Source organism: Thunnus maccoyii, chromosome 11 (assembly GCF_910596095.1).
Source record: "Thunnus maccoyii chromosome 11, fThuMac1.1, whole genome shotgun sequence".
NCBI lineage: Eukaryota > Metazoa > Chordata > Actinopteri > Scombriformes > Scombridae > Thunnus > Thunnus maccoyii.
This window is the reverse complement of record NC_056543.1, coordinates 17419457-17442344: the sequence shown is the minus strand read 5'-3', so window position 1 is coordinate 17442344 and position 22888 is coordinate 17419457. Positions and strand designations below refer to the sequence as shown.

General features: G+C 40.8%; 2 protein-coding genes across 5 annotated transcripts in view; one reads left to right on the top strand and one right to left on the bottom strand.

Moving 5' to 3' along the window:
• csrnp3 (cysteine-serine-rich nuclear protein 3) overlaps positions 1-14943 on the top strand; it is a 24688-nt gene extending 9745 nt beyond the window's left edge. For 2 of the 3 annotated variants that reach the window (XM_042425611.1, XM_042425613.1), the window contains 4 exons: positions 7225-7393; positions 9746-10005; positions 10240-10536; positions 10757-14943. In XM_042425611.1, the coding sequence (XP_042281545.1) occupies positions 7231-7393; positions 9746-10005; positions 10240-10536; positions 10757-11887 (1851 nt within the window). In that variant the 5' untranslated portion in view covers positions 7225-7230 and the 3' untranslated portion in view covers positions 11888-14943. Of the gene's footprint in view, positions 1-3933; positions 4134-7224; positions 7394-9745; positions 10006-10239; positions 10537-10756 lie in introns of those variants that run through there. The other variant, XM_042425612.1, reaches the window with a different exon arrangement.
• galnt3 (UDP-N-acetyl-alpha-D-galactosamine:polypeptide N-acetylgalactosaminyltransferase 3 (GalNAc-T3)) lies at positions 14271-22861 on the bottom strand. 2 transcript variants are annotated; one of them, XM_042425609.1, is made up of 12 exons: positions 22483-22861; positions 21695-21967; positions 20847-21387; positions 19883-20055; positions 19086-19235; positions 18722-18956; positions 18524-18641; positions 18156-18356; positions 16428-16559; positions 16100-16201; positions 15849-16001; positions 14271-15756 (listed from the first exon to the last, which is right to left on the bottom strand). In XM_042425609.1, the coding sequence occupies exons 3-12, from the start codon at positions 21341-21343 to the stop codon at positions 15643-15645; spliced, it is 1875 nt and encodes a 624-aa protein (XP_042281543.1). In that variant the 5' UTR covers positions 21344-21387; positions 21695-21967; positions 22483-22861; the 3' UTR covers positions 14271-15642. The 2 variants fall into 2 exon arrangements, with proteins under 2 accessions (XP_042281543.1, XP_042281544.1); XM_042425610.1 differs by lacking the exon at positions 22483-22861 and adding an exon at positions 22075-22165.
• Between the last annotated feature and the right edge of the window lie 27 nt (positions 22862-22888).

The window sequence follows — 22888 nt, the reverse complement described above, 5'->3', positions numbered from 1 at the left end:
TATTTAAGGCAGACAGTTCAGCGTTTTGGTGAGATCACTGAAAGCTTTATGTAATGATTACTTTTGCACTTGGTATTTTTATTTAATACACACACACACACACCTTCTGAGGGTCGACACTGTTGTGCAAAGGACCCTGGGGGCAGCTATTGCAGGGAAGTTTTTGATGAGGCAGACCATTTGCATGAGGAGACAAAAGGCAAGAGCTCTTAGATAATTCCATTACCACTTTGTTCATGTGAAACAGAAAAACAGCAGGGCAAATTAACCTATACTTTGTATTCTTTAGCAATATTTTTCAAAAAAGGTTTACAGTATCTGCTGTGAGAATAAGGTTAATCACAAGCGATCCTCTATGTGCTTATTTGTTTTAAACAACAGGATTGTGTTCGGAGATGTTTAGAATTTACCCTTTATCTGTTACAGTGGAAGTTGTGCAGGTCTTTTTGTATATGACCTCAATTACAATATGAAGATAGATTCATTCTAAACCTTATTTGTGTATGGTTGCTGTCTTCTTTCATTGATATAAGAGAGAGTCTTGAAAGTCAGAGCAAATATAGGTCACCATCACTGGTGCAATGAAGTAACAAATGCCATCTCTCCAGCTTATGTTTTGCATTTTTATGTAATAGGACAGCATATATGTGTGATGCCCATGGATGAATCATTAAAGGAATGCAGATGAGGTCTTCTAATAACATCTTCCATCAAAGGTTCAGGAAGAAGTAATAGAAAATACAACCATGTTGTAATATATTGTATGATATGTATTATCGTAATACACTCGCCAAATAGTTACTATTTTTACATTGAAATTGTAACCTGTACTGTAATGATATATTTAATCATATGCAGACAACTGAATTTTGGCAGTAGGTCAGGTTGTTTTTGCTCCTGCTTTAATGTAAGTACTAATCTTACCAAGTAATGGATGTAACTGATCACATATGTATGAAATGCACTTTCATCAAACATCCATGGCATCCAGATTGCTGCAGTTTTTGATTGTTTATTCACTGTGTGGATTTTTTTCAGGTAATTGTCAAATATATCAATAAAAAGATAAAAGCTGAATGCCTTGTAACAGAATTATTTCATGATTCTTGTAAAGCTTATATTTAATAGCCTATTCATGGGTTAATATTGTGTTGTCACAAATATTAAACCTGCTGGGTTTAATAAGTAGAGGTTATTGATATTGTTTAGTATGGCAGCCAGAATTTAGCCACCTATTTTAGAAGCTAAAAACAAAGAAAATCTGGATGTATTAAAATACAAATAAAAATTGTACATTTATTTATTTAATGGCAGTGAAAATAGCAAACAGTTTAAAAGACAGAAAACCAGGTATGCCCACCCACTTCCAGTTTGCATCTGAATACACACACACACACACACACACACACACACATATATATATATATATATATGTGTGTGTGTGTGTGTGTATATATATATATATATATATATATATATATATATATATATCACTTCAGCTCATGTTGTCACCTATTAGTACTGGTAATTCTTTTGATTGCAGGGTTTTTTAGTGGAGAGGAAAACACTGTTCACTGTTTTGATTAAAAATATAATGATAATCAGTACATCAGCCTTCTCGAGTCTGATCAGTTTAGATCAATGTGGCATTTATCTAAAGTGGGTGCAAATAACAAGGACAGCGGCGCAATTTGATGTAATCTAGCCCAGTAGCCCTGCAATTCTGTGTTTGTAATGTTCAGTTTACTTGAAACCGTGTCAGAGATAGTACAGGGGTGGACAAAATAAATGACAGGTATTGTGTTTTTAATATAGAGCTACAGTAACTAACCACATTGCATTCGACTGAATAGGTGCTCCTGTTTTTGTGTCTGCTCCCTGTAGGTGTATGTGTATCTTGTTGCTGCTGCACTTGTTTTATTATCCTTACTTGTTCTTTGGTCCATCTGATTCAGGCATAAAAGCCAACTGTAATGAGCACTCAGCCGTGTCTATCAGAGTACAGTTATTACACTTCCACTGGCTTCCTGTGTTCAAACCACATGTTTAAAAGGAGCCATTTCAACAGCCAGTCACCTCAAAAAGGGATATAAACCACTACTACTACTAAATGTACTAATGTAACATATAATGTAGAAATGCAGCTGGACTTCAGTGTAGAATCATTAACAACTTGATAACATGGAAAAGAAAGAGGCAAAATTTTCCTTATTAAATACATTAAACTGTATAGAGTGATGTCATACTTTTGTGATGTTTGCTTTAAAGAAACTGTGGTTGAAATCCATGATGATCTTTGAAGGTATAAGAGCAACTGAAGTGCTCATGCTTCTCATACTGCTTTCTAATGTGTCTTAATGTAGCTGGACAGTGTTATATAGTATCCAAGAGAGAGGCGATTTTAGGAAGAGACTCCATGGGATGGAGGAGGAGTGCCATACGGTCAATGCGACGTTCAGTGAGGATACTGGTGAGGATGCAGGACATTGCAGGGTTGAATGAGATTAGTTTCCTTAGACTTGCATCAAAGACACAATGCAAATCTTTAACAGACACTGTATTAATCACCTACTAGCAACTGTAACAATGCAAATGTGAGGTTTGGTGTGATTGGTTAGTGTTAGTAACGAACAGACAATGTAGCTAACTGACATTTTCCTCAACATGTCCTGGATTTTGTAACATTTTTGCAAGATATAGAATACTGTTCTTTGCTACTGCGTTGTATGCTGTGCTGCACATACATTATATGTGTTTGTGCTCATAAATTATTTGTCATCATGACTATAAAACTGTGCTGGTTGTACAAAAACCCTAACCCTAAACCCTGCAGGCTTAAAGCTATCCTGTAATAGGAAGTGCAGGACCTTATGTTGACATATGGTCCAATTGAGTGCAAGAATGATATCATGTCTCTTTGACTGCACTAGCTGAGGCCCCACTACCTCTTCAACAGAACTTCCTGGCATAGGAAGTGTGGGAAGCACGTTTACTACAGTGCTGACAAATCTTATTTCCTGTGGAAGAGGTTGTATACTGTATGTTGATAGTTATTGTACTTGTCACCGTTTTCCAGGTATATGTTCAAATGTCCAGTTCAAATATTCTGTGTAAAACTACTTTGTAGCTGGATGATGCCATTGTTTAGTGTTCTGTCCTTAAATTTGACTTCAGTATGTCATTTAAGCATTCATTTTGTTTTATGTTTTGACTCTTGATCATATTATGTTTTTATTGGCATCAGATGTTTCTCTTTTTCCTTTTTTTTGCCCCATTCTCTATCCTTTCCTACACCCTCTCACTCCTCCTTTTCCTCATTCTCCCCCTCCCCTTTACTATTCCCCTCTCAAACCCCTCCTTTCTGCATCTCTCCCTGTTATACACCCCCTTCCCCTTTCCCACTCCTTGCATCTCCCAAATGCCCCCCCTCCCATCCATCTCTCCAACATTCTGTCTTTCTCCCTCTCTCTAACCTCCCCCCCATACCTCTGCCTCCTTCTCCTCCCCCCCTACCCGCCCCCCCTCCCTTCCCCAGCTCATGTTGGTAAAAATAACTGCAGACAGCAGGAGAAGAGGCACGCCTGACTCTCTCTCTCTCTCTCTCTCTCTCTCCCTCTCCCTCTCTCTCTCCCTCTCTCTCTCTCTCTCTCTCTCTCTCTCTTTCTCTCTCTCTCTCTCTCTCTCTCTCTCTCTCTATCAGACAACCCACCCATGTGATCTCACAGGCTGACTCTGCTCTGCTCCACTCTGCTCCAGTCAGGCTTCTGCCTTTCAGCTGGCTGCCGCTAATGAGCCTTTGTGTGACCACAGAGAGAGAGATAGAAAGAGAGAGAGGAACACAGTGACAAAGAGGGAGTTAAAGTGAGAAAGACTGTCGTCTTGCTACAATAAAGCATAAAGTACCGACAGTGCAGTCAGAGCTGGAAAATTACAAGTCTCTCTCTCACACTCCTGCATCCTTTTTTTCTCATGCCCGTGGACCTCTGGGGTCGCTGCAAGTCAGTGGACTGAAACAAAATGGGACCCTCTTCATTCATCATGTGTCACCTTTTTTGAATTGCCACATTTATGATTGTCCGGCTGTGCCGCCGTGAGAAGAGGTGAACGGTGTCACAGTCTGCCAGTGGATACAGGTCAGTTGTTCCTGTGAGGGCCAGCGCACAGAGAAGTGTAATCTGGTCATTGTAGGACTGATGTGTCATGACTTGCTCCAGATGCCATAGGCTTGTTGGCATCACTCGTGGTGAGTGTTTTGAGCCTTGTGTTGTCACATCGGTTTACTGTAATTGTGAGAAGCTTGTGAATGACGAGGGGAAAAAAAAAAGATTGCGTTCAGAATGCAAGTGTGCTACAGTGCAGTGAGCTACTGTTGATTAAGGACAAGAGTTGGTTTCCACAGTTGATGTGTGTGCTCAGAGAGGCAAACACAGGGAGGGGCTTTCCAAGCTGGCTTTTGCTGCATTATTTTCTCTGGGATTTTCTGCCTTGTACCATAGTGTATGCTGCCCAGCCGTGATTAGTGGTAAGGCAACAGCGAAGACAAAGAGAGAGCTGTTGGAGAGGAGCAACAGTCTCTGGTTTTTATTTAGCCACAATGAAAGAGGTTCACCCTAGTTTACCCACTGCTCTGTAGCTTATGATGTCATGCCAATCCAGTGTCAAGATTTAAACTTTTCATACTGTTGTCGACATTACAGAATGTATTTAATTATAATAGAACTGTGATAAATGTACATACATGATTTCTTTGATTAATTTGCTCTAACATTGGTGCGTTATTATGAAGAGCCCCCATTACACAGTATGTAACACTGGAAACAGTCATATGGGAAAGCAGTACTTGTGAGAGTACATTAGAATCTCCATGGAAACCACTTTTGGTATCAAAGCCTAGTGCAGCATCAGCTGAGAGCTAAGCATACAAATAGGTTTCCAACAATGGCATCTAGGACCCTCAGCAGGAAATGGACTGAAATTACACAGGTCATTTCTGGTGGAAATTTCCACCCCTGTTTGCCCACAAATGAATTGGATTGTGAAATAAATCTGTTTCTTCGCTGTTTTGATGCGAGGTTAGCCATTCTGTTGGTTGATTGACATTTTAAATCTCAATGGACAATCATGTTATATGTTTCATATTGTAATATATTCTTTCATCATTTTATGTCATTATCATTTGTCATAATCATTCAGAAGAGAGATTAGACAGATTTTCATTTTCCTGACAACCAGTGCAGTTATTGGCTTCACAGAATCTAAAACATCTTAGCTCCCCACTTACAGATTTCTTTTCTAATTCATTTCAATTCATTTGGATGATTTTTTTTTTCAGTGAGGTTATCCTGACTGACTGCCCTCTCCTCCACTTTCTCTCAAATGGAGGATGCTTCACATTCCTTAGTTGTAGGTAGAGTTGTTGACTCTGGAGGTTCTCCAAATGCTGGCAGTGCCATGTCACTGCGCTGAACAAGCACAGCCTCCTGGGAACAATGACCCTCTTGCTGGCAGCGCTACTCCTCTCTGGGTAGCACCTCTTTCTCTCAGGCAGTATGTCTCTCAGGCAGTATTTGCATCTGTAATGACTTGATAGCAGAGCCCAGATGAAACGCAGCGGCTGTCTGTGAATGAAACTCCCCCACAAGCTGCTCTGGCAGATAGACAGAGTGGGACCGGGCGAAGATGCACACTGCCTTTACTGATTCCAGTTTCTGAGAGAGAAAGCAGTGAGGGAAAAGCTGCCAGTCATAGCAAACCTTTGCTATTTTAATTTTAAAACATGACATGACCTTCCAGCTACTGCTGTTTAAACAAGGAACACACATATCTTCAGCTAAATACATTATTTTGACCAAATTTTCAACAATGTCTAATTTTATGAGTTGTGATTAACATTAAATAAGTTTCTTAATTACATATTTTAAAATGATTGGCATGATATGACCAAAATTATATGTAGCTTGACAGTTAAAATGCAGTAGTTATTAGAGCAAGTTGCAGCATAATGGTAATTGGTTTTAGTGTAGTTGACTGATGAGCTTGTTCTTGTTTATTTGTCTAATTGCATCATCAGTCAGAGGGAGTTAATTGTCCCCCTCAATTGACATTGAAGTGTTCTGTTCTGTTACAACATCCTCTGTATGAAGTGCCACAGCTACAAACTGTAGCTTGCACCTACACAGAGATACAAGGATAGTTTTTGTGCTATTCGTGTATCCAAATGAACCGTAGAGCTACTATTACCAAATATTATTATCATGGCACAATTTAATGATAGTATCACACAGGTCTGTAGCAGAGATAATATCTGTTGCAGCAGTATAACAAAGCATTGTATTACTTTTACAATATTTTATGGAACATGTTTATTGACTGCATTTGTAGCAGATTATAAGGTGAATTATAGCCTATCACAGTATAGATTTTTTACCCGGCTCAGCTGTAGTTTTCTGTTGTTTTTTTTTCTACAGGAACAATCTGACCTAACAGAAGCTCATTACTGACATACAGGATGTCACTTATTATGCTGTCAACCGCAGCTTCACCTTCACCGCAGTTCCTCCTCTAACACTACATGATGTATGATATACTGAACAAATCACTGAAGATTGTTGCCTCACTTTAATAGCTACATGGTATTACAATGCACCTGTACAGATGCACATGACACACCAATACTACTTATGCACTTGTGAATTTATTGCATCCTTTTTAGAAAAAGTGGCAGATGGGTTCTTTCTCCCATAAGATGTCCTGTAGTTGAAGCCAGTGGATATTTTCCATCATGCTTCATGATTTCTAGGTGTAGCAGATATCAGATAATGTTTTGGTTTATTTGAATCTATATTTATATTTGGTACATAATATATTTCCACCCTGGTTTGTAGCAGTGCAAGACAAGTTGGTCAAGTGTCTTTTTTTCTCCGGCCTCTCAATCAAAGACAGTGAAATGAACTTCCTGTAAGGCAAACGTAGTATGTAATTAGCAGCTTTCTCTTTCCATCTCAGCTCCTTTGTGCCAAGGTGATCAATCGCCCGGGGAACGCCTGGGAGCTGGGAGAGCAGCAGGAGAGATTGTGTGTGTGTGTGTGTGTGTGTGTGTGTGTGTGTATTTGAAGGGAGGAGGGGAGACTGGGCCTCACAGCTAATTGAGTGTGTTGAGGATTATGAAGGCCCTAAACTGGATATTAAATAATGTGTGGCCCCTCTGCTGTCTTTCGGTTTCAGGTGCAGATGCGGCGGGCCATGAGCGGAATACTGAAGAGGAAATTTGAGGAGGTGGAAGCCTCCTCCTCCCCGTGCTCTTCCTTGCGGGAGTCTGATGATGAGGTCTCCTGCAGTGAGAGTGGGGATAGCAGTGACAGTGTCAACCCCTCTGCCTCAGGCCCTTTTACCCGTGAGTGCCTGTGCCTTTTAAATTCATACAGTGTGCTCAGTGTGGCTATCGTGTACTATTGACAGTGAGATTAATGTAATCATTTCTTCTCAGGGAAAACAAAGCCAAAGCAAAGAGATGTTTTTTAATCAAGTTGGTTATAAAACTCTGAGTCAGATTTTGTAGCTCACAGGCAACCGGATGCAGGTCAAAGAAAAGAAAAGAAAAGCTTATCAACTTATCTGTTGATAAAGAAGTGTAATATGAATGCACAGTCATAGATGAAGAGCAGAGACTAAGTAATGGTTAGAGTCCAGTGTTGTAATAAAAAGGAGGGATGCAGAGGCAGCCTCCTTCATTAGGAACAGCATCAGCATGCAGGCACAACCAGATGAATGAGCTGATCTCGTCTCAAGCTGTGTGCTACACTGTTGATACTGTACATGTATACATGCGTGCAACTGCTCTCTAAGAACAGCACAGGGATGCTCGACATGTTAGTGACTTAATTAGTTATCTGGTTATATAAATCATATTTTACTTTTTAATGCTAAATTTGGAAAAAAAAGGCTAGATGAAAACTGACTAAAATGGAGCAACAGCTGCAGGGGTGCAAAGCTAGTTTTGGAAAAGAATCGTTTTGGTTTACTAAGATAAGGTCACAGATGAGATTCTGTAAGGTAAGGCTCACCAGTTCTGCTTTTTAATTCGCAAACACCTTAAAAGAGTTCTTGCAACTGAGAGACTCCACAGCAATTCCTGGCATGAACTAACTTTGTATTAAAGAATGTAGTCTTCTTAATCGAAGATAAACCAACTACAGAAGATTTTGTGTAGGTTCAAAAGCACACTGAAGTCATCTCTAAGGAGTAACACAGTGCACATGTGAATCTAAGTGTCAACGAAATGAGACAGAATGTTAGTGAAATAGATTATAAAGTGGTAGTTTGGTAATCCTTTGAGGGATTTTGAAAGCAGATATTTGCTGCCAGAAAATAATGGGATTCTTAAAGAACAAAACAGACATGTTTGGACTGTGTGTGTCTGTGTTTATGTGCACAATTTGGCTATTCAGTATTGGATTTCAATAAATTAAAATATTTTAGTTTTAATAAAAGTCAATAACAACACTAAATTTGTGTTTTGACAATGTAGCATTTTTTCTTGTCTGTGTGAATGACATACAGATGAGTGTCAAAGAAATCTTCCTGTAGAGAGACATAAGTAGGGTGCTGCGTCCCTGCAAGCTGAGCTTGGCCTCTGTGTCAGCTGCAGCTGCTGGTAGCTGGGAGCTCGAGGAGGACAGCTAACAGCGACAAGGGAGCGGTGCGCTATGAAGAGTGCCCTCCTGTGAATTGACATGTGCGTGTACACTGATTGACTGTCTTGGTGAGAGAGACAGAGAGAGAGAGAGAGAGAGAGCGAGAGAGATAAAACAATTATGTCCTGAGTGGTTTTACATCCTATGCTGTTGTGTTAGAGAGAGGAGGAAAAACATCTGTAATGTGTTTGTTTTTTTAGAGCGTGCGAAACAGTCAGGTCTGGTTCTTGGAGTCTTTAAAGGGTAAAGGAACATTAAACCAATTACAGCTTGCGAAACTGAAAAATACCTATGAGGTGCTGTTTTAATATAGACATCTAAAAACGGAAGCTGATTATATAGAACAAAACATCTGTTAACTGTTTTGACACCAAACACGAGCTGATAGCTGTTTTGCATGAAACTCTGCTCTGCTCCGTACGCTCAGTCTGACAGCTCTACATCTGTAATGAAATGTATTGTCCCTTTTGCGTGGGGTACAGAGCTGTTGGAACCAGATGGTTTCTATTTGTCCTGTCTGTCTGATACGGGGTGAGCGCTGGGAACGCTGCTTCCGTGAACGAGCGCTCTTCATCTCAGGGCCAGGCAGGGGATTATTTATGCTCCACCGTTGCCCTCCTCTCTGTCCCTCCCTTTCGGAGAACTCTCCTTAAAAAGACACACTGAGGACTTGCATGCCAAGCGGAAGCACAGATATGTGATGAAATCCTTCCCTACGAAGCTGTGCTCCAAGATACGTAGAAGCTCGCTGTAAAGCTGGCAAGAAAGAATTTCTCATATTTCAGGCATTTAAGGACAACACTCTAAGGAAATCAGTGTCACACATTTTGCCATAAAGATGTCACTTATCTTACAAGACTTTACATGGCTTTAAAACTGTTCTACTCCAACATGACAGTACATATAAATGATTTTAAAAAACGATGCCGAATGTTTTCTTGGTGCAACGATGCACAGAATGGAGCTTTAATTCTTTCCATATGAGATTAATGAGTTATCAAAAACAGTTTACAACCAAGATGACAAGATGTCTTTGCCGTCTTCCTTTGCAGCTGACTCAATACTGAAGAGGGAGAAGCGGTTGAGGACAAGGCGGGTGCATTTTGAGAAAGTGACGGTGTACTACTTCAGCCGGCGGCAGGGTTTCACCAGCGTGCCTAGCCAGGGTGGCAGCACGCTGGGCATGTCCAACAGGCACAGCTGGGTCAGGCAGTACTCCCTGGGAGAATTTGCCCTGGAACAGGAGAGGATCCACAGAGACATGCTCAGAGACCACCTGAAGGAGGAGAAACTCAACTCAATCAAACTCAAGGTAAATGATTTGCAATCTGTGCCTGAATACAATTGTTGTTATCAGTCTTGCTGTACAAAGGATTTTATAAGCATTATGTAGGCCTATCAGATATAAGGAATTTGAAATGACTTTGGTCTGTAAGATTAGGATTCTTTGTTTGAAGAACCACTTTGTAACTGTGATTAGCTCATTATTTCCCTGCTTTCGTAAAAAAAAAAAAAACACTTGGTTATGATTCCTTCTTCTTTTCAGCTGACTAAGAATGGCACAGTAGAGTCTGAAGAGGCCAACACGCTCACGGCAGAGGACATATCTGATGATGACATCGATCTGGACAACACAGAGGTGGACGAGTACTTCTTCCTGCAGCCTCTTACCACTAAAAAGCGTCGGGCACTGCTTCGGTCCTCCGGGGTAAAGAAGATTGACGTGGAAGAGAAACACGAATTGCGAGCCATCCGGATGTCCAGAGAGGATTGTGGCTGTGATTGCAGAGTCTTCTGTGACCCAGAGACCTGCGCCTGCAGCAACGCAGGAATCAAGTGCCAGGTAAATCCCATGACATGCATTCAATGTTCTATCTTTTTACTTGTAAACAGGAAAACATACTGTACATTTAAAAAGAAGGTGCAGGGATCAATAATTGATACAGGACATTAAAGGATGACCTATGTTGATGTTTTTACATATAATCATGTCAATATCACACTACATAGTCCATCCACTGAAAATAAAATGACTTGCATAGTAAATGCTATGGTTTCTTTAGGTGGACCGTATGTCATTTCCATGTGGCTGCACAAAAGAGGGCTGCAGCAATTCAACTGGGAGAGTGGAGTTTAACCCCATCCGTGTTCGGACCCATTTCTTGCACACCATAATGAAGCTGGAACTGGAGAAGAGCCGTGAGCAGCAGCAAGCCTCCCCCAGCAACGGTTACCGCGGTGAAACTAACGACATGGGAGGCGGAAACCCTCTCGTTCAGACTCAGCACAGGTTGGAGTACTCTTTGTCAGACGCTGTCCCACAGACAGCCGGCATGCACCTGCAGACTGCAGACGAGATGGAGGAGCCTCTAGACGAGGAAGACGACGACGAAGAAGACGACGAGGAGGAAGAGGAGGAGAATGAAGAAGATGACGAAGACGAGGATAGCAGCAGCGTTTTCAGCGGACTGTCTGACTCCAGCACTCAGAGCTTAGCCAACAGCGACTCTGAGGACGAGGAGGAAGACGATGAGGATGAGGAGAAGTCTGAGAACTTTGAGGATGACATGACAACCCCATCAGTGTCTCACACTAAGGTGGTCCCTTTGTCCTCTGTGCTGTGTTACAATGACGGCTCAGTGGCACATGACAACCATATGAACGGAAACTCTTATTTAATGAACTCCTCCTCAGCTGAGTACTATCAGCTAGGGAGCTCCAGTGCCGCCTCCAATGGCCAAACAAGCCAACCCAGTGAACCCTACGGGGAAGCCTTAGCATTCCAAGATCCAGTCAGCGCGACCAACGGTAGCCTGGCCCAGGGACCCTTCAGCATGACTGCTGAGCAGTACACGGACTACCCTAATCAGGCTGAGGAACAATACACAGCTAATCACCATTTTACCCTGACCAGTGCTGCTCCAGCCACCTCCTTGACCTGCTACACACCTGAGCAGGAGAAGAAGGTGATGTCTAAAGCAGCTTTTGTCGAGCAGCCGGAAAACCAGAGCCAGACACAGTTACAAAACTACATGAACAATAACACCCAGGGTTCCTACAGCAGCTCTTGTATGACAGCTGAACAGCCACAGGAAGAATCCACTGTTAATGGCCATTCTGACCTGACCTTACTAGCGAACAGTACCAAGAATCTCCCTTTACCTGATCATTGCCCCGAGGTCACAGCCATTTAGTGGGCCTCTTGTTTTTAAAGTGTTCTTTCATGATTGCATCTTTACTTGAGAACAAGCCTGACCAAGTGGTATTTTAAGGGAACATATTCATGGCCTTTTTGCATCATCTGACCTTAAATTTCAAAGCAATTTACAGCACCGCAGTACATTTTCATCTGTAACTATAAAGCCATGGCCTCATGATGGAAATGTTTTTGAGGAATTGTTCATTCTTTGAGGTTTCTCCACTACGGTGTGTGCTGAACTGCAAGATTGAAAGATCAAAAACATCGGTTATGTCATGCTGTGCAATGTATCTTGTAATTTCAGATGTAAAGTTCTAGTTTTAAGGAGATATTGTACTGTAGATGGAACTTTTCTATGTCTACTATATGTGTCAAATGTGCAAAAATGGTTTATTGTCAGTTTATTTATTGTTTTGGAATTATGTGTATACGTATATATTGTAAAAGTTTTGATAACAATACGCATGCAGTTTTGGGAATCCCAGTAACATTTAGGGAAAAAAATGATTGCCATTGTTTTATATAAAAAAATGTGTTGTATACATAATGTACACATCTCTTCTTCTTTTTTGTCACTATTATATGCTTTTCTATGGTTTTGAAAAGCATGAAAAAAGCCTGAATTCTTATTTGTATGTTTGGAATACAATAACAATAACATAAAAGGTCAGACTTCGCAGCCTTTTGCACTCATGTGTAGGGGTCCAGTGGCATGCAGTTGGTTTAAACTGATTAATACTTGAACGGTGGAAAAATGTGGCCCCTCATGTGTTTTTCTTCCCCCCACTGTTCACTCTTAGAATAACATGATAATGAAGTGTCACTACAAATGAAGATTTATTCTTTGAAGCATTTTGTTGATACAGGGATATTAATGAAGTAGCACTTTGACATATCTCGGAAAGTATGAGAAGCTCTATGATTCCTCGTAGACAATAGAACACTATCTTCATCATTAAATTTACATAATAGGCTTCATTTGGAAAGCAGCTTTCCATTAAATTATATGTATTGCAGAAAAAAATGATGATCCTGAATAATGTGTCAGTATTTCCTAAAGTAGCTGGTTATGAGATTTCTGCTTTTGAATGCAGTATAAGCTACATTCCACTGTCTAATAATTAAGATGTTTATTTATGTGGATCGAAGAATGATGCTGATTTGTTCTATTGAAGTGTTAAGTGCAATAGTTTGAGGGTTATTTACATGTAATTTTCTTTTAGAGAGGACCCTCAGTAAAGTGGACTGAGATTGCTTTTGATTGATTGTCACAGTAATCAATATTGTACTTAAAAAGCACAGTTAGTTTCATAAAGTCTTCATATGCCACAGTAATTGTATGTGAGTGAAACAAATGTTCAAGGTTGACAATCAAAGCTTATTATCAAAAATGATTCATATCAGTAATTAACAGCTACACAATATGAATAGGAGTCCTATGAGCCATCAAAAATGACTTAACAGCCAGATGTGAAGAAATTGTTTACCAAAAAATCTGTAAATAACCTCATCTTTATAAAATCACTGACACAAAAGAAATTTAAAGTGACTGCTCAACAACTGGGAGGCTGCAATGATTTAGTGAATAATACTAATTTAATTGCAAAAGTGCTCTTTTGCTCCTGCATGAATACAGATATCTGCCCATTCATTATAATCAGAAGAGGTCACTACTGGAATTTTGGTGGTTTCTGTGCGGCTGTCGAGTAGCTCGGACCTCTCATGCCACCTCAGTGGTACAAAAGAAGTGTGCAGACTGCTTTCAGGCAATCAGTGGCATCAACATGGCCTATAGTACCAATTAATTGTGCCAAAGCATACAGTGTGAGAAAGGCTAAATACAATGACACTGCATCCAGTTAAGAATCCTGTGTTTGACTTTATTTTCCAGTATTTATTATGAATGATATATTGAAATGTGTATTTATTGTGGTTTACTAAAAGTCTGTATTGAGTAAATTGCTTCACTATCTTAAAATTGTCTTTTGTTCCATGCTGGTTGTGAGTTGTAAAGCTTCATGTGCCTGATTTATTTAATTCTTTCATATTCTGTGAAATGCATATGTTTTGCACAAAAATGGTACAATTTTTTTTTCTCCATGTGTTTGGTTTCCAACTGTAGATAGGGCCAACATCATTTTCAGTCGTTTAATTTTTAACATGATTTTGAAATAAATGTAATAAATCTTTGCTCTTTTGATCTTAAGCTCATATAATGTAATGTTCCTATATTTATGCACACATCATGCAACAGTATTGAGATTGTCACTGACAGACCACCTTGTGCCAGTAAAATCAACAGTATACATACAGTTCAGTTATTTCTAAGTGCAAGGCGCCCTCTGCAGATCACAGGGAGAACTGAGGCAAAGAGGATCTCAGCACTAACCAACTGCATTTATTGAACTCAAAATAAGACATCTTAATACCAAGGCACTCTTAACACAAGACCATTTCCATTTCAGGCAAACACACACATTCGATCTGTTCTAGTCACAAACATAAAGTCATTTACAATATTCCACTGTGATCTAAACACTAGTGCCTGCACCAGAAAAGCATTATTGAACTCCTGTTTAGATGTAGAGGGAGCTTTTTAGACACCTCACTGCAAATGCTTTTGATCAATAAATAGAGTCCCTTGGGTGTATCCATTTTACATGAAAAGTTCCCTTTTGACAAACACCAAAACATCATCTTTTTATAATGTTGGTAAAGACCGCAGCAATTAAGAGATTTGAAGAGTCGTACAAATCATACTGCATTTATGTTGCTCATAAAGAATGAACTGTAGGTAAAAAAAATGCATTTTAATCTTCAATAATGCTGTCACTTCCACTACTGTCATAAGAATTTGAAACAAACACTTTATGTCTGGTGTTCCAATTAATTGTATGTAATTCATGCTTGACATATACATCCAAACTAGTTTTTAAAATGATCAATCTTCATTCTTAATGTCGCTGTAGGAAATATAAAACCTTTGTACTGCAAAAGTTTTCTGGTCTGAAGAGTTTGAAGAAAAAAAATTACTCCCAGAACTTACTTAAATAAAAGTGTATTAACTATAACCCTAATCTGAAGGTTGCAACACTGTAAAGGCTGCTATTCTGCATCAACAGAAAACTGCAACAACCCCAACACACCACCACCCATTCCACTAGCATAACCCCACCGCTTTTCCCAGCTAGAATAAAATTACATCCAAGGCACTGGACGGAGCCAAATAAGAAGTCTTGCATTATAAAAAAAATATTTTAAAGGACGATGCATATCATACTTGTGTTTCAGGTTTTCACTTACAGTCTCTTTGGTGCACAACATTTGGGATTGAACCTCTTTATAATGTCCATGATTGATATGTTAAGTACGATTTTCACTGATTTGTTTTGTTTTAGATTTATGTCTCACTGGAAAATATTCAATTTTGTTTTTGAATACTTAATACTGCAAGCATTGGTTGTGTAGACTAGGAGTAGTGAAAACACCTCAAACACAAAAGAGGCACTTGCCAACACAGTGCATCTTCATTGTTCCAAGAATCTCAGTTCACAGTCTGACTGGGAGCATAGTTTCAATGCTTCCTTCCAGCAGTGGCACACTGTGGTTTCTCCCAACGTCCAAACTTTCCAGCAGCAGCAGTTCAGTTCTTCTATGTATAAAAATAAATTAAAACTCAATGTAGTCAGTAACCTAAAACCCCTGCATGTTAACTGCATACAGTATAGTATAAAATGGTAGTTTGCACACTCAGACGAAGGACCAGAGCTGGTATCTGTCTGAGGGGTTGCAGAGGGCCAGAGAGGGATGCTCATGACGGGCACTCAGACACATGTTCCATCCTGGGATGAAGAATAACTGGTTCTAAATGAAGAAAAAGACAAAACTATTACTTTCATGAAAAGAAATCTGAAATCCAAAATTAGTTCACAGAAAAAGCAAAAGACCACACTTACATCCTTCAATTCCCATTTTTGTTCTGCTCCTACAAATGTGTTCCTGCCTTTATACTGGCAGTCCTCCAGCTTCACAGCCCCCTCTGCCCCGTGCAAACACAGCTCCTTCTGAATATTGTGTCTAATCTCATGATGTGTGGAGTACTCAAAATACTACAGCATGGGGAAAAAGGAGAAATGCCATCAACCGCTGTGATTAATCTGAATCACATTTTTTGTCAATCAGAAATAGCCAGCATTTTCTTACTGACCTGGTTTCCTCCCTGTCCATGACATGGGTACATGATCAGCTGTTTCCCCCCCTCATTGTTCTCTCCAGCATCCAGACATGAGTCTTTGCCCACATTTTTCACCTACAGAGAAAGAGAAGGAAAGGGCAAAGCTGTGAGAGGAATCAAAATGAAAAGCTAACATCCACTGCAAGCTGTTCAAACAACTTTAGTCCCTGGAGTGCTTTCAGTGGTGTCAAATTGGAACTGCTCAGTACCCTCTGGAGATCCTAAGTGGAAACCCTCAGTGGCTAGACAGAGCTCTGAGGTTTGGAAAGAGGAGAGCTGGTGGTGGGGTGTGTAATCTTACTGAGCCAAAGCGGAATGGGTTGAGATCAGGCAAGAAGACCTCTGGATAGACGTTCTTCAAATACCAGGAGAAGCTCTTGCACTGCAGCCGCGCACGGAGGTCCATGCGTTTAGAGATATCTCCAAAGGTCCTCTGTTAAAACAATGACAGGCAGGAGAGCAAAGCAGTTATTTTTCATTGTTCGTCATTGCTGGATACTAATAACACAAGGAATGTACAGTCATGCTAGCAGCTTTGTGAAGCTGTACTTAGGCACAGCAGTTGAGCTAAATGCTTATGCCAGCATGCTAACATGCACATGACAATGCTAAGATGCTGATGCTAGCAGGTATGATTTCAGTTTAATGTTAGTTTAGCATGTTACCTTGCTGATATTTGCTAATAAGCACTAAACTTGGTACAGCTGAGAATGATGGGAATGTCATTGATTTTGCAGGCATTTCATTATAAACCAATGTAATGGAGCTAAAAAGTTAAAATTTTGACGTGATAGTGGCGCTAGATGAAAAGTTAAAGGATCACTAAAGTTATAAGAATTCATCCTGAGGGAACCATGAATCTCCCAAATTTCATGGTAATCCATCCAATACTAGTTGAGACATTTCACTAAAACCAAAAAATGCCAAACTTCATAGCGGCACTAAAGGAAAAGTCAGGGGATCAACACAGTGATTAGACTTCATCATCTGGGAACCATGAATTTCTGTACAAAATTTTCAGCCAATCCATCGAAATAAATGTGGAGATATTACACAGACTAAGTGAACATTTTGACCTGCTGGTGAAGAAAGTAAACGCAAAAATCACCAAATTCATTACGACTTCTTATGGACGCCATGAATGTCTGTACCAAATTTTATGGCAATCCATCCAATAGTTGCTGAGATATTCAAGTATGGACCAAAGTGATGGACCAACTGACCAACATGGTCACACATAGAGCCATGCTCTGAATTGTCATTCAAAAAAATTTAAAAATATGACTTTGCAATTGCAAAAACAAACAGGAAAATAGGAGTATTCCACTTTGGAAATTATTTTATTTGACTATGAATATTATCATCACTTTAGTCTTCTAAAGTTGATGACCATGTATCAGTGCTCTAATGACAGCTTGTTTAACAAATTAACTAATTGTAAAAATGTCACAGACAAGTGCTGTTCTTTTTAAACTGAGACATTAACACCACATTTGAAAGGATTTGTGGGCATCTCGTGCTCCTGAATAATGAGAGCACTTAGTGGTATGATGAGGATGCTACTCACACTAGTGCACACTGATTGCTACTAGAGTGGACTCCTTGAAGCTGTTGACGACGACATGTCTGTTTGAAGCCAGCAGGAGAGGACTGGCTCGCTCTGTGAGGTATAGCCTAAGGGAACTCTTTATGGCACCTATGAGACCACGTCGGGAAACGCTGAGAGCCTGTGTCATTTACTAGAACCAACTTCCTTCAGACCCCTTTTTTCTCTGTCGGTTAACAGCTTTTAGCCTAATAGCCTCAAGTGAGACTTCTCAACTAAATGATCTCCTTCTCTCCATTTCAAAGAAGTCTACAGTATTCATGCTTGGAGAATTACACTAGTGACATGCTATCCAGTAAAAGTCTAATTCTGTGCTTTTCCCCCCACTTCAGACTTACAGCTGGTTGTTGGATTTATAAAAATCACGAGGATAAAAAACGTACAGTATTTCAGTGATGTGTTTAAGTCAGAAGCAGTACATACATCTTTGGCCATTTGTGCAGCTTGCTGATTACGACGGTAGAAAATCTCCTTGTAGTCGTCCATCCAGACCTCGGCCAGCCGTACCTGGTTACGAACAATCACTTGCGTGCCCTTGGGGAAGGTGTGGGGGCTCTTAGTGCGGAAAACATGGCCGACAATAGAGCAAGGGATTATCTCCAGCTGTCCCCCGCACTGCCACACCTGCAGGATGTTGGTCAGTCAACAAAAGCAGATGGATAATGACACACAGTTAGACACACCTTAGGATACCATTTGCATACTAAGTACATACTAGTTTCAAAGGGCAAAAGGGCTAAGTGATGACAAGACTGCTGAACATCCAGAATGACAGCTTAGTAATGTCTTACCCTGAAAGACATTTCAATATTCTCACCGCCCCAGATTTCCATTTCCTCATCATAGCTTCCAATATGGTAGAAATATTCCTTTGAGATGGAGAAGAGCCCACCAGCAAAAGTGGGAGTCCTGTAGAGAAAATTGGTTAAAGGTTTCGACAGAGTTCATATGACTTTAATATTCTATATTCATGCACGCTATTTTCTTACTTTATAGGGTATGTTTCATCCCTCCTCCTTTGTTTCTCATGATCTGGGAGGCTCTCCCAGCCAAACGACAAGCCCCAGTCAAAGTTGCCTCGGTTGTGGTTCTGGCCGTATGGGGACGGTTTCATGAACTCAAAGGTATTGAGATCAATAGTAGTTATATCAGGACTGACTACTGCAGTGGAGTTCTCTGCTATCCTGGCCAGCAGAGGTTCCAGCCATCCATTAAAACATTCACCTGTTGACACACAACAGGTAGGACATTGCATCACACCATTTTTCTTAACAACAACCACTAAACAGTTCACTGTAGACTGTTAATGCAACCAGTTTTAATGTGTGAGTGATGTAAGCGGTGTTGACTAACAGTGGGCGTCTAGAAAGGTGAGTGTATCACCGGTGGCCACAGAGGCACCCAGCAGCCGAGCAGTGATGAGTCCTTTCCTTTCTCGTTGGCGGACAACTCGAACAATGCTCAGCTGCTTCAAATACTCATCCAGCTCATCCTTTAACACGTCTGAAAGTATGGGATACACATGAGACATAAAGTTACAGAGGTTGAAGAGAACATTATGAAAAATCAGATGACATAATATAAGAGTAAATGTTGCACATGGTCTTATATAAACAGTTTCATATGAACACATTCCTAAAATAAAGGCTCAGTGATTGTTGAGGTGGCAAATAGATTAAATATTCACAGTCCTTAGCCAGGGAGGCAAAACTCAAACAGATGAAAAAAGGACAAAGCTGTCTTCCTTTCATCTTCAACATGGCTGGCTGTCAAGTCTGTCTGACCAGTTTCTGCACAACTTATATTGTTGTACAGCAGGGCTTCATCTGTGGCCTCCTCCCAACAAATAACTGAATTTAGAGTGTCAGATGGATTGCATTTCCTAAAACCTCTCTCCTTTCCAGGGTTTTGTTTTTTCCTATGTATCAGACCTGTTTACAAGAGTTACGTCTGACTCATGTCTAAGCACAACTACTGCTAATTCCTCTTAGGAAAGTATTCACTAGCAGCCCCTCTCTTCCTGTAACCCACTTCAGGAGCTCCTCTCTGCAAGTTTTGTGGCACACCAAAGAGCTGCCCACCCAACACGCTGCATGAAATCGAATCCAAAAGAGAGCAGGGCGGTCCTGAAGGGCCCTTTTGAGTTTTACCATCTACGCTGGCGTCGTCCACAAGGATGATCTCCTTGAGGAGAATGGCAGGGGAGGTGTGGAGAACACTGTACACTGTCCTTAGCAGAGTGCTCCAAGCCTCATTGTGAAACACAATTATCACGCTGGTGGTCGGCAAAGGGGGGCATCGCTTGAAGGTTTGCTCAATACATCTGCAGCAAGAAGGAAAAAGAGCACAAAGATCTAACTGTCCTGTATAGTTACTGAGTGGCACAATAGTCTAGTTATTACATCTGCAGACTCTCCCCTGTGGGGTGTCCATTTCAGCTGTGCCACTGCATGTGTGGCAGCCTTTTGAAATACCTGCCATATCTGAGTGGGAGAGACTTTGTAATTCCCCCTAATAAGATAGCCAGTACATGGATAGGCTTTATGTCTGTGTCATGTACTGACTATGTACTGACATGTACTTGGACTTAAACGTAGTTGGATGTAGTGTAATTAGCCAAACATAACTGTGCTTCTTCCTGAACTGGCCACAGTAACTGGGCAGGCATGCTGAAACAAAGTCTCAGTCAGAACAATCATCTCTGAGGTTTCTGCCTGAGACTTCCCCCAGTTGCAAAAAGCAAATATGTTGAATTTGTTTGAGTTAGACAGCCCGTTTTGTATTACCCCATCTATATTACACTAATCTATGTGGGAATCTTTCAGTGTGTCATTTCCCTTAACTAAATAGATTGGTGTATTGGCCCAATATGTAACTTAGAGTTCTTCTTGTACAGCACCAAGGCTGCTTTTACACCCACTAGGTGGTGCAATCACATGATGTTTGTGAATCAAAATGAATTGGAAAATAAATTGAACATTATTTGGTTAATTATGATCACTAACACCATGGTCTTTCTGCTCTTTTTTGCAAATTTTGAGGGAAAATTTTGGTAAACATGAGTTTTTCTTTACAGGTTTATCAACAGCATAAAGATTGTATCAGCCAACATACTCTGGTGGTCTTGTGTCTGCACCCAGGTCTCTGCTCAAGGAGATGCGGTCGCTGGCATAGAGGTTAAAGCAGTGTTTCTCTTCACCCTTCTCCTTTTCTTTCTGCTCCACGGGGCTCAGTGAGTCTGTGTTGAAGGGCTTCCCAGCGGCTCCAGGAGCAAGAGGGTTCTGAGGTGGTCGCTCCAGGGCTGGCCTGAGCTCAGCAGCAGTGTAGTGACCCGGCAGACAGGACATGCTCTCTGCATTGTCCTGCTGACGTACAGGGGCTCTGATCTGCATCTTTGGCATTGCATCCCTGAAGTTATTGACTGCTCCCATCACCATGCCCAGCATGGCATCCCGCTTCACTGCAATCTCCTTCAGCCACGGGTCCTCCTCTGGACTTTGGCTCCCCACTTCCCATTGTATGAAGAACACAAATGTGACAAAGACAAGGGCCACTATCACCAGTTTAAGTGGGTGCAGTCGCCTTCGGAGCACTCTGCGGAGAGCTGTCATTCTTCTTGAATGGAGAGGCAGGCTGGTTTTAGACTGAGTTTCAGCTACAATAAATAAATGAATACAGTCAGATGTTCATTGATGATTAGCAACCAGTAAAGTAGTTATCACATTTTTTAAATACCTTAAAGTTTCAGAAAAAAATACAGGCAACATGGGGATACATTATTGCCATGTCACCACGTTTACATCTTGTATTTTAAACAACTTTTTAATCTGTTGTAACTCTACGTGGAAGCTCTTGGTGGAGTTAAAAGTGCTGCTATCTACAAATCACATAACAAATTCACAATCGCATAAATCAGCAAACAACCACTGATCCGGATTCCTTCAGAGAAAAAGACCACGTACCATATGAGCCGCTGAACTACAGATTCATGTTAGAAAGCCTCTTCAAACTGTTGTAAAACCCAACGAATGGCATCCTCTCTTCTTTGATCGGAGACCCCTCTTTTGTTTCACCAACTCCAAAGAAGTCTTGTTTTCCGTGAAAACAAAAAAAAAAGGATTTGTACTTCACAAAACTTCCGTCTCGTTGGATCCAGGTGCGCTCCTCTCAGGTAGAGGGAGGAGACGTCCTGGTGCGCTTGCGCAGAGAGGATTTCTGCGTGTCATAATCCATACCTGAAACACAAATCAACGTTACATCGGCAATCCAGTCAAGCACGTTTGACGTTGGCACTGTTTACCTTGTAGCTTGTGAAACTTTTAAGATATAGTTTCCCACTAACCACGTGCTGAATATCCAAGCTGTTGATAAAAACACTAAGTTTGCAGTCTTGAGGAATATTGAAAACTTGAGTTGTCCACTGAGTTCCTCTGATTGAATAATGGTGTCAATAGGATTTGTTCAGCTGGTTATTCACTGGGACAGTTGCTGGGTTACAAATAACGGAGGAACGCGCTTATACACCACACACAGCCCACCGCATCTAATCAGGCTCTCTGAGGAAAAACGCCACATCTTGCACATAGTTAGACCGAAAACTAATGAATGTGAACACCAAAGAGAAGCTGAAGACGCACATGGTCCTGCTTGCTTTTTCCACAAAACTAAGCATCCCTTCACAAGGAGGCGAATCTGCTTAGATTATTGATCACATCGCGCTTTACTAATAAAAGTTGGCATTGACACTCACCCGCGGATTCTGTGCGGTGTCCCTAATCCTTTTAAGTTCCCAGGTTTCTCACAGCGGATAGTCCTAATGAAGAGTTGGATGTTTGTGGGAGTACAGACGTGGATTCCAGCCGCAGGAGCCTGCTCTGGTGCCCGGTTTGAAGTCTTTCTGCCTTCGACTTGCACAGTGACTCCATCTGTAGCGACTGTGTTTCCCAGCACTTCCTATCCACGGCAGGCATCCAGTTTATTATGTCCATTAACATGTTCAGTGTGTCCTACATTTTGTTCAGTCACGCCTGAAAATGTTTGTCTATGTGGCAAATTATCTGTGTTGAGACTGAGCATGTAAATTGTCAATTCAGTGTGCACTCTTAATCACAGACAGGCCCACATGCTTAATAACATGAATGAAATCATCTGGAGAA

Coding starts and splice junctions, on each gene's coding strand:
- galnt3 (XM_042425609.1), bottom strand. CDS start 21,343: ATGACAGCTCTCCGCAGAGTGCTCCGAAGGCGACTGCACCCACTTAAA. Junction 20,056..20,846: donor GCAGACACAAGACCACCAGA/GTATGTTGGCTG, acceptor TTCTTGCTGCAG/ATGTATTGAGCAAACCTTCA. Junction 18,957..19,085: donor CACCTTTCTAGACGCCCACT/GTTAGTCAACAC, acceptor GTGTGTCAACAG/GTGAATGTTTTAATGGATGG.